Raw genomic sequence first — 12,161 nt, 5'->3', positions numbered from 1 at the left:
GGCTGCAGATTCTTGAAGATGCAGTCCAAAAAAAGGAGATTTTCCATACTCTGTAGCCAATCACCATATTAAGCAGAGACCAGGAATGAACGTTCATACATCTTTGGCAAGTAGATCTAAGACCAGAAGTGAGGCTGAATTAATTAAAAGTATGGTTGCATTCTTCTACTTTTAATTTGATTGGCTTCATAGAATATCAGATTTGGAAGGGATCGTGAAGATAATCTGATCCAGTTTCCTGTTTTGTGAAAGATGAATGGCTTCATTGTTAAAACGCTTCTGATGTTGCGCAGCGCATGAGGCAACACATCAACGTTGGGCACCAGATTTTCCACCTTCGAGACTGTAGTCAGCAGTTTGTGAGCTGGAGAAACACCTCTCCCTTTCTCAATGAGCAAAGAGACACTGTAAACTTTCTCTCAGATGAGGCTTTTATTCTTAAGAGTGCCTGAGGGACTTTTCAGACTGGCAGCATCCTACAGTACTTTACAGCACTTGTTGACTATCTTTTTGATGTCACTTCTGTTGAAATGCCTAATCATTATGGCTCACAGTAACCCTTTAATGCCTGGTTACTATTAAAACCCACATTGTACATTTTCCTTGTGACTCTGGCGGGTTACAGACCGCCATTTCGGACGTCCTCAGGACGTTCCAGTTTGAAAAAGGGGCGTCTCTTCTAGACGCCCCTACTCCTATTATGGACAGAGTCCATAACAAACGGCGGCGGCCTTTCCACACGGTCTCCGCCATATTGATGTAGCAGACGCTGTGCGTCCGCACGTTGCGCCCCGGAAGTGATGCCGCGAGTGCGCGACTAGCGCCTCACGATGTCTTTTCCGGGGCCCAGGAAGGAGCGCAATTTTCATGCTCCTTCCTTGGAGCGTCCGGGACCCCTGCGGTTTGGCCACTGCGGCTCCCGGACGCTGCAAGCGGCGGCGGCGGGAGACCTCCGCAATCTGGCGGTATGTAATGCGCCTCTGTATCCCAACATTCACATATGCTACAACACTATGCCTGTTTTAGGGAAAATCTTACAATTTCTCTTTTGGTTATATAGGCTATGTAATGAGCCTGAGCCCAGAAAGTTGTTTGGAATGTCAAAGCTCAATCTGAAATATATAGCCCACAACATATTTGTAATACCTTTTAATAAGTTTTCTGAGTATTAGCAGTGTGATTGAGGCATACTGATTTGAGTGTTGAACTATGACTCTGGAGATCAGGGTTCGATTCTGCACTTGGTTATGAAACCCACTGGGTGCCCTTGGGCTCAGCCTCTAGGGAAGGCAGTGGCAAACTTCCTCTGAACAAATCTTGCCAAGAAAACCCCATGATAAGTTCACCTTAGGGTTGCCATAAGTCAGAAACAACTTGAAGCCACACAACAACAACAACAACAACAAGTGCATAACAAGAAGAGTTATGCTGATTCTGATTAAAATCACATCTAATCTGGGTTTCTGTTTACATAGTGGCCAATCTGATATCTATAGGGACATGAAAACCAGCAGGACATGAATACCAAACTAGTCTCCTGTTCACTTTTCCTTGCAATTGGTATTCCAAACCACACTGCCTCTGATCCTGGAGATAATATAGTTGACTTTTTAGCTATCGATAGCCTTTATCTCATGTCACACAGGTACATATCTATAATTAGAAAATTAGAGTTCCAGGCTCAAAAAGACACTCTTTCTGGATAAGTTTGAGCCCTGTGGCTCTCTTTATGGAAATTGAGACTACTATCCACTGAACAGAGACTCTGGAACTGTTTTAAAGGTTGAGAGGTCAGCATTGTCAGACAGGTTGGTATTTTGCCTATTGCAAGTACTTTCAAGGGAGGACAAATTACTTTCCTCATCTATTATCATTTGAGCCCCCTTAAATATGAAGACTCTAACAAGCAGCGTGTGTACTTGGACATACCCTCCATGTGTTCAGTATTGCTTACTCCCAAGTATATGTCTGCAGGATAGATTGCAAGCAGGCAGCTATTATTCCTGAGAGTGTTCAACAACAATGGCCATCTTAACATTTCTTTGTTCTTCTGGTTGATAATGCCTGAAGAGGCTCAACTCCATAGGAATCTTGGTGGTTCAGTCTCAACCGATCCTTTCAGAGGAACTCAACCCGCAACATATTCAATAGTCACCCCCATTCTGGGGTCCATGCCATCCATCCCTATTAGGATGGCCTGTAGAGATTTTTGACAGGGTTGCAAAAATCTGGATTACTTTCAGGAATGCAGAGAAGCTGGAAAGCTCACATTATGCACTTATAGGAAGGGAAAGTCATGCTCTTTTTAGTTTCTCCTGTAGTCAGTGGTGGCTAGTGTCAGTGTAGTGATGAATCAGCTCTGGATTTCATAGAATCATACAATCATAGAATCATAGAGTTGAAAGAGACCACAAGGTCCATCCAGTCCAACCCCTTGCCATGCAGGAACTCTCAATCAAAGCAATTCCGACAGATGGCCATCAAGCCTCTATTTAAAGGCCTCCAAGGAAGGAGACTCCACTACACTCCAAGGGAGTGTGTTCCACTGTCGAACAGCCCTTACTGTCAGAAAGTTCCTCCTAATGTTTTTCCTGTAGCTTGCATCCATTGTTCCAGGTCCTCGTCTCTAGAGCAGCAGAAAACAAGTTTGCTCCCTCCTCAATATGACATCTCTTCAAATATTTAAACAAGGCTATCATATCACCCCTTAACCTTCTCTTCTCCAGGCTAAACCTCCCCAGTTCCCTAAGTCATTCCTCATAGGGCATGATTTCCAGGCCCTTCACCATTTTAGTTGCCCTCCTTTGGAACTTGAAGGCTGGGAGATATATTTCTGTGGCTGGGGTTCAGCAACTGTCACAGGTCCTTTAAAATTCACACTAAACTGCAAAAAGAGAGTCACTTCCTCACTGACTCAGAGGCCATCAGCAATCATAGCCACGTGCCTCTAATTTAGAAAGATCTCTTGAACTGGTCAGCATTGGGTCTGCAGACTGCAATCCCAATCTGGGCAAAATGAAAGCATCAGGCTTTCTGACAACTCAGGTGGCTTTCAAAATGTATGCAGCAGCAAGCAGTCTAAGATTTTGTACAGGATGTGCTGAGCATTGGCAGGGCATACCTTTAAACTGTTTTTCAGAGATAGAAGAGTACAGTACATTTGGATCTTTTTTTCTTGTTAAGGATATGCAGAGATTAGAGTTGGTTTAAGACTAATGGCACTTTCCTCTCACAATCTGCTGCCCAAAGCTGCCACCACCCATCAAGTTGCTTCACGGTATGCTCAGCACTGCAGAAAGGTGAATGGTGAATGATGGGTCTACCTAGTGAAAAATCAATGTGGAGGTGTTGGCAGGTTTTGTAATAGAAGAAGGTTGAATTCAGAACTCACACTGCACTGAGCTTCCTGCATTGTCAGCAGTGTTGGATGAACAAAGTCAGCATGGGATGTGGTGGTAGAGCAGGGGGCCAAACTTGTTTCAGTTGTTTACAGTTTGGTACTTTGCAAAGAGAAGTGAGCGATTCCAAATATGCTTTGGAAATGGCAATATCATTCATTCAAATTTGAGCTGGGAAATATTACTTTTAGCAGAATATAACCCCCAGAAACTTAAATCCAATTGCTAGTCCCAACTAGAGTAGATCCACTGAATGGTAAATTATCATTGAATCAGTGTGGTGTATTGGTTTGGGAGATCAAATATGACTCCAGGAAACCAGTGTTCAAATCCCTGTTTGGCCATTGAAACCCACTAGGGTCCTCAACAGACCAGCATGAAACGCCAGAGTGAGGGCAGAGTGGAGCTGTGGTGACCACACACCGCCTGCCCCATGCGTCATGCCAGCATCACATTGTGTACCCCACCGGATGGCGGGCAGTGTCATGCTACATCTTTGGCACAACATTTAGATGCACTGCACCAAAGAGCCACGGAAGAACTGCAGCAGCTATGGTGACTTTTCTGCAGCACAAAAGGAAGCATCTTTTGTGGTTTCTTTTTGCATCATGGACCTTCTGGGTTGGGGACGTGGCGTGCAGCCGCGTCTTAGGGGCGGTCTGTCCAGCCCCTGAGTTACTTGGACTAAGTCACACACTTTGCCTCAGAGGATAGCAATGGCAGATCCCATCTGAACAAACCTTGTTAAGAAAACCCCATGATAGATTCACCTTAGGGCTTCCATAAATCAGAAAGCTGAAGGCACACAGCCACAAGTCTTAATTTGGGTATATCCCATTGATTCTGTGAGTTTATCCTACTTGGGCTTAGCAATTGGATTTAGATCAGAATCTCCAAGGGAGGGGTTCTAAGACTTCAAAGAAATAACTTTTCATACCTCTCCTGTATACCATGTTGATTGTGCAGAGTACTTTACATGTTTTTTTACACAATCCTACTCAGAAGACCACATGACGTTCAGTGGGAATAGAGTTTCTACCTTCAAAACTTTGCTCTCCCAGTTCCTTTAAGCAAGAGGTTATTACAACTCCCATTTGACTCATGGGAACTGAGAACCTTGTAAGTAACAGTTACTTACTTCTTAATAAATACAATTCAAAGTGCTGGCCATGACCTTTAAAGCCCTACATGCCTCAGGTCCAAGTTATTTGAAGGACCATATTCTCCCTTATGAACCTACCCATGCTCTGAGATCTGTCCAATTACCCTCACGTGTACATCTGATGGGAACATGGGAAAGGGCTTTCTCAGTGGCTGCGCCCCGGCTCTGGAAGTCCCTTCCCAGAGAAATTAGATTGACACTTTCTCTACTTTCTTCGCATACACAAACAAAGACATATTCCAACAGGCGTTTGATGAGTAATGATATAAGGCTCATCTTACACAATGTGCTGGAAATTGCTAAGTGATGTATGTGTGTATTTTAATATATGTTTTAACCTGGTTTTATTTTTTTCTGATTGTTTAATTGTTTTTTAACTGTTGTATTTTGTGGATTTTTAACAATGCTTTTTAATTGTTGTAAACCACTTGTTGTAAGTCACAGTCTTGGAAAAGTGCAGGAAATCATTATGATAACAACAACAGTTACAATGATATTGGGCAATAATAATAATAATAATAATAATAATAATCACTGTTTCTCTTCCCCTCAATTCAGTACAAAAATGCTTGAGCCATTCATATCAGCATAGCAGACTAGCATGGGGCATAATTCTGACTGTAAGCTATGGTTATCATGGTCTTGTATGCAATAATTGCTTGGGGCCTATGCTCCTTTTCCTTCAGCAACAGGAAGAATATCTTAATTCAGAATGGGAATCATGTAACCCTCCAGATGTTGTTGGAGTAAAACTTCCTCTAACCCAACCCATTGGCTATATGCTGGCTAGGGTTGCTGGAATCTGCAGTCCAACATCTAGAGGCCACAATGTCTTGCCCCATCCTAGTGCCTTAAACCAGGGGGTGGGAAGTGTGTGGTGTACCAGAAGCAGTTGCATTTCAGTTCCCATGAGGCCTAACCAATGTTCGATGGTCAGAAAAGATGGGAAAGTAGTTCAACATCATCTGTTGTTGTCATTGTTGTCGTTGTTGTGTGCCTTCAAGTCTTTTTCTGACTTATATGACCCTAAGGTGACCCTGTCATTGAGTTTTCTGGGGCTGAGAGTGCATGTCTCACTCAAGGTCATCCAGTGCATTTCCGTGGCCAAGCGAGGAATTAAACCTTGGCTTCTAGAGTTGTAGTCCAATGCTTAAACTACTACATCATCCTGGCTGTCACACTATACTGGCTGCAAATTCCCTATTCCTGCTTGAAACTATTATCTGGGCTGTTACTAACTTCCATTACTCACTTGGGTTTTACCATGCCCAACTCTGGATTCAAACCACTGACAACCAACTGGGTATGCTGCGGTACAGATGGCACCATTAAACGTTAAGGAAGAGCTTGCAACACAGATTCCTATAACTGCATATTCAGATAGCTGTATGTACATGGCTGTGATGGAAAGAATACATTTATGGGCTTTAATAAGGGAATTCTAATAATGGCCACTATTGAGTAAGTTGGAACATCTTGCCAAATGCTGCTGTACCTCTGACTGGGAGAAAGGTCTGCACAATTACTGTGATTTGAACCAGCAGAGAGGCAGCTAAACAAGTATGAAATCACAGCCAGCCCCCAAGACCTTTAGAAGCCTCCAGAATTGTCACAGAGCATGCTGGGAGCTCCAAATAAAATCACCCTCCAGGTTGCAATTTGGCAAAAAGAGGTCTGAGTGGCATTTATTACAGCACTTGGGCTGGTGGTTTGGGAGGAGAGTTAAAGATAATCAATCTAGTAGAGATGCCAACAAAAGCCCTTTTCCACCCATAGAAATACAGAAATGTTTTTTTTAGCAGATTTCAGTGAAAGATGGGGGCAGAGATGGGGAACCTGGAAGTTCAGATCTATCTGCTCTTCCTATGGAAACCTCTTGCAGTAAACTGGAAGATGAAAGCAGTTTTGAAAGTATAGCATATTAAGCAATGCATTAAAGAATGTTTGAGAGCAAATTGCCAGGTTGTGCACACATGCATGCTCACACACACACGCCAGCAACTACAACAGGTTGCTGCAATCACCCCAAAATACAGAACAGTGGTTCCCAAATGCTTTTGGAATCCAAGAAACCCCAGTGAAAGATTAAGGATGCTGGGAATTGTAGTCCAACATCTGTGAATCCACTCCTTGTATTAAAGCAGTTTTGCATCCACACCCACGACATAATAATAAATAAATGAAACTTTTATTTCTATCCCGCTTTTTGTCGTGACAATCAAAGCAGCATACAAAGATTAAAATACCTCAATATGAGAGATGGAGGATGTTGTCAGTGGGTTAAAATTCACTTGCAAGTCTGTGCAAAAGAAACAAACGCTATAACCCAGCAGAGAAGATGTATTCAGAAAAATAGGCTTTTGTGCAGTGTGATGCGCAATTGGATGTGAGGTATCTAGTGTTTTCGTCCTCTGCTTTTGCAGGTATGGACAGAGATGAGTGTTCCCATCAAGCTTCCAATACGGGTGGGACTGTGCATTCATCTTATTCTCTCCGGGGACTCAAGCAGTATCTGCACAATATGTGCATGTATGTGACTCTCTGTGTCTACAGAGAGGATGAAAGCAGCATCTACTCCACCCAAGATCTGCCTCTCTCTAGTTCAGTGTATACAAGCCACATCACAATGGGTTACCAACAAAAGACAGGTGCACTATAGAAAGTGGCTCTAAATAATATGACGTAAAGTAGGCTCAGTAAAGTAATATATTTGTTTAATTTAACACATATTTCTCCAAATCAAATATAAAAGATATGCCGAAAGAAAGAAGACAGAGAGGAGAAAATCAATAAACCTCTACTTTTAAAGACAGATTAACAGATAAGGACGAGTACATTCCCAGAATGTCTGTTTTCTCATAGTCCTCTTGTCACACTCTCTTGGCTACAGTTCTTGGGGGTACTGTCATCTTTTATCTTTTTTCATTTCATTTGTGCTACAGAAGCCCCTGGATCCAACCATCTTTTCCAAATTAGGGATGGAAAAATGTGTCAAGCTTGCTCTCCCCTGCATCTGAAACTTTTAAATATCAAGCTCTTTCCTATTTGAACAGGAAGAAACGTGTGAAGGTAAATAAAATAAAAACTGAATGGAAATGGGATATTTCGCTCATTTATGTTGGCCAGGTTCAATTGGCACAGCTGTTCCTGGCACAAAGAGGATACTGCTACACCTGCTTGCCATATAGCTCTCATAGATCAACTATTTCTAAGTAAAAAAAATGCTTTGGTAACCTTAATACAGGACCATCATATCCACAGAGACTAAAAACAAGGCATTTGAAGTGATAGGCTTAGCTAATCAAATCTATCAGTTTTGGATTCTTCAATATTATTTTTAATTTTAAAAAAAAACCCTTTGATATTATCCCAAATATGAAAAATGTGCAGAGCTGGGTAAATTTCTTGTTCTTAAAAAAACTGAAATAAAATTTTCACCAGGCCACTTCAAATGTAGGTTTGGGATATCCACCTTATCACCATATCTCCATATCACCTTACATGCATCATCTACACTATTTATTACTGGAACCTCTGGGATACTGACACATTTGCACAATGTCTTTTTGAATGGGTGTGCGTTTTAATTCTGCTTTACTAAGGCATTCATCCTAGTGACAATATTCAAGTATGTTACCAGTAACACTTAAGCCCTTTAACAGCAGGGGGTTAAGTTTAGCTTACAATGGACTTATACAGGATATAATTGGAAGTCTAATTCACTAGCCTTCAGATGCTCAAGAGGAGCTTCTACAGCTGGTATTGGAAACTGGTGAAATCACACAGAGATCCTCATTGTGGTCACATAAAATGCAAAAAGTTAAAAAAAAAGTGAGGAAAGCTCTTTTCTAAATAGTTGTTTTGCACATCACACAGCGACAAACCTGGGCTTGTCCCAGCGTAGATTTACAGTCATTTGCTTTCTGGAATTTTGTAACTTATTTGGCATTGTATTCCTTTCCTTCATCCTTTAGATCTTTTGGTTGCATGCTCCTAGGTTTAACCCTCAGCTTATCAAAATCCATCATTTTGGCCCCCAAACCTCTCTCGACTTATACATGAGGTTGACTTATAGTCAAGTATATAGGATAATCATATACATTTTAAACTATTTTGGTTTTGCAACTCACCTTGGCATCATCTTGAGTTGTCGGATTTGTTACTGGAAGTGAAATTACTGCGGGAGTGAAAGAACAAGACAGAGAGAAGACTACCGTTAACATTATCACACTTTTTGTGAGATTTCCCATCTAGCTGGTGAAATTCAACCACTGCTAAACTTAGCCTTCACAAACTAATGGTGAAGGGTCTGGAAACCATGTCCTATGAGGAACGACTTATTAGGGAGCTGGGGAGGTTTATCCAGGAGAAGAGAAGGTTAAGAGGTGATATGATAGCCTTGTTTAAATATTTGAAGGGATGTCATATTGAGGAGGGAGCAAGCTTGTTTTCTGCTGCTCCAGAGAACAGGACCCGGAGCAATGGATGCAAGCTCCAGGAAAAGAGATTCCACCTCAACATTAGGAGGAACTTCCTGACAGTGAGAGCTGTTTGACAGTGGAACAAACTCAGAGTGTGATGGAGTCTCCTCCTTTGGAGGTTTTTAAATAGCTAGATGGCCCTCTGTCGGGGATGCTGTGATTGTGAGTTCCTGCATGGTCTCTTCTTATTCTATGATTCTATGATTCTAAGTCGGATCTGAGGGTGGGGAAAGGCTGAGGACTGCATGAATAAAAAAAATATGGGTGGCGTAATAAGCCACAAAATTGTTTTGTGAAATCCAGCCTCATGACTTTGTTCATTGAACAAAGGCAGAAAGTTTGTGTTCTTCCTACACTTACTGAAACGCTCATCTAAAGCAAAGGCTGGCAGACTGCAGTACTAATTTTATAAGGGAGAAAGGGTTGGTAATAATTGATCACTTGGTAGTAGATTGTGGAATCTTCTTCCTCATTTTAGTACCAGTGTGGCGATTTGAGTTTTGGATTATGATCCTGGAGAACAGGGTTCAGATCCCCACTCAGCCATGGAAACCCCCTGGGTGGCCTTGGGAAAGTCACACTCTCTCAGCCTCAGAGGATGGCCATGGCAACCCCCCCTGAAGAAATGTGCCAAGAAACCCCCATGATAGGTTTGCTTTCAGGTCGCCGTAATGACTTGAAAGCACATAACAAGAACCACAGCCACAGACCCTGAGTAAGCTAGATTGGTGGAATCTTTTCCTTCCCAGTAGCCAGACTTTGAGTAACCCAGTTGGTGGATTAGTTCCCATCATTTGGTATGGATTTCAAGTACACAGAGATCCGTGAAAGGGAGCTGGTGGACAGCTGGGTAGATGGGTGAATGAAGGCGTAGAGACTGAAAGACAAAGACATTGCAGGGTAAGCTGGGGCTATCCAAGTGTGCTAGGCTAAAATGACCTTGGCTGCTGGCAGCATGGAGTAGTGGTTTGAGTGTTGACTACAGCTCTGAAGACCAAGGTGCTCAACCATGGGAACCCTCTGGGTGACCTTGGGCAAGAAGTCACACTCTCTCAGCCTCAGGGGAAGGAAGGCAAGGGCGAACCCTCCTCTGAACAAAACCTGCCAAGAAACCCCCAGGATAGGCTCACCTTAGGGTCACTCCAAGTCAGAAAGGACTTGAAGGCACACAACAACAACAACCATAACGACAATGGGAACTTATTCTGTTTTTCAAAAGGAATTTTCCAGCCTCTGAGGTAGAGGTGGCAACGTTTGTGCCTGGGCAACAAGCAGCCCCAAGGCGATCCTGTTAAGACGCTTGGCAAGGGAGCTGCGTTCAAATCCCGACCCTGACCCCCTTTCAGGGAATCCACAAGACCTGCCCTCCTGTCCCCTTCAGAGCAGCCCCGCGGGAAGGCAGCAGAGGCCCTGCGCCGCTCTCCAGGGTCCTGAACGGGAAGCCCAGGCCTAGGGCTGGACCCACGCCTCTCCCGCGCCTCCTCCGTCCGCAAGGCAGGAAAGACCCGGGCTCACGCCACTTTAACGGCCATGGCTCAGTGCCAGAGGATGCTGGGGACTGTCGTTTGTTGTGGCACCAGAGCGCGTCAAAACGGATCGTTTCTGCAGTGCGGATGCAACCTCTCTCCCTCCCTCCCTCCCTCCCTCTCTGTCTTTCTCTCTCCCCTTTCCTTCTCTTCTCTCCTTCTCTCCATCTCTTTCCTTCCTTCCTTCCTTCCTCTCTTTCTCCTTCCATCTGTTTCCCCTTCTATTCCTCCTTCCTTCTCTCTCTCTCCTTCCTTCCTCTCCCTCTCTTGCTCCTTCCCTCCTTCCCTCCCTGTCTTCCTTTCCTTCCTTCCCTCCCTTCCCTTTGGCTTACCTTGAGCTGCGAGGAGGAGGAGGGCAGCCCCGCGTGCGGCCAGAGGCATCTTTGCCGGGGGCGAGGGGGGCTCTCTCGGTGGCTTCCTCTAAGGGCTGCAGCAAAGGGCTGGGGCTGGCCAGGAGAGAGGGCTGCGTCTGCCCAGGGAGGAGGGCTGCTCCGTGCCTTGGATGCCTTTGGCTGAGGCTGATCCCCGACGGGGCACTGCAGCAGCCCAGCCTCCTTTATACCTTTCCCTCCTCCCCCTTCTCCTCCTCCTCCTCCCCTCCATCCCTCCCTCCGGAAAGAGCGTCAGGAAGAAGAAGAAGCCATGCCCCAGATGCCAAGGGCTGGGGGTGGCAGTGCCCATGGGGAAGGGGAGCCAAACAAGCCCCAGGTCAGGAGAAGGGCTCCCCTGCTCCAGGGCCAGGCAGAGAGGCAGAAGAAGGCCTCCTGGCTGGGCAAGGGAGGCTGCTGGGCTAGTGGCAAGGGGTCTGTGCCAAAGGCTGGCAGCCCCAGGATGGCACCAGGGTGACCAGGCTCACCCTCTTCCTTTTCCAGGACAGGTCCTCCATTGCCAACTTCTGCCCAGGAGGAATTCCAAAAGGTCCTCCTTTTTGAGCATGGCTTTACATCTCTTAGGAGTGCTTTTGGTTTTTTTTCCCTTTGGCCATGTCCTCCATTTTTCTTGCTTGCCCTCCATTTGGAGGTGTCTTGCCCTCCTGAACACTGGAGACCAGGTCCATCAGACACGTCCCTCTCCTTTTCTAGGACAGGTCCTACATTTCAGCCTTCGGTCCCAAGTGTCCTCCATTTTGAGCATGACCAAGACGGATGAATTTACACACACCTGAGTGTTTTGAGCTTTTATGGGATTGTCCCCTACATTTTTTTTCGAAGGTCCTCCATCTGGTGATGCCTTGCCCTCCTCTGCAGTTAGGACATCCCTACAGTGAACGCATCACAGGGGTTTTCTTGGCAAATTTCTTTTGAGGGGGTTTGCCACTGCCATCCTCTGAGGCTGAGAGAATGTGACTTGCCCAAGGTCACCCAGTGAGACTGAGTACTTAAAAAATAAACAAGTTCTACAAATTTTCAGGGAGCCAGTGTGCAGTAGCAGTTTGAATATTCTGGAAAATGAGGGTTCGAACCCTGACTTGGCCATGGAAACCAGTTGGGTGGCCTTGGGCAAGTTCCACTCTCTCAGCCTCAGAGGAAGGCAGTGGTAAACCTCCTCTAAACAAATCATGCCAAGAAAACCCATGATAGGTTCATTTTAGAAG

General features: G+C 44.7%; 1 protein-coding gene across 1 annotated transcript in view; it reads right to left on the bottom strand.

Annotated features, from left to right (window-relative positions):
- The window catches only part of CHGA (chromogranin A), a 30,652-nt gene extending 19,531 nt beyond the window's left edge, over positions 1-11,121 (bottom strand). Inside the window, exons 1-2 of the mRNA XM_042441711.1 lie at positions 10,900-11,121; positions 8,691-8,737 (exon numbers count right to left, since the gene is read on the bottom strand). Of these exons, the coding sequence (XP_042297645.1) occupies positions 8,691-8,737; positions 10,900-10,948 (96 nt within the window). The 5' untranslated portion in view covers positions 10,949-11,121. The remainder of the gene's footprint in view (positions 1-8,690; positions 8,738-10,899) is intronic.
- Between the last annotated feature and the right edge of the window lie 1,040 nt (positions 11,122-12,161).

Source organism: Sceloporus undulatus, chromosome 1 (assembly GCF_019175285.1).
Source record: "Sceloporus undulatus isolate JIND9_A2432 ecotype Alabama chromosome 1, SceUnd_v1.1, whole genome shotgun sequence".
Lineage (NCBI taxonomy): Eukaryota > Metazoa > Chordata > Lepidosauria > Squamata > Phrynosomatidae > Sceloporus > Sceloporus undulatus.
The sequence above is the reverse complement of the archived record's forward strand: the minus strand, read 5'-3'. Positions and strand labels throughout refer to the sequence as shown.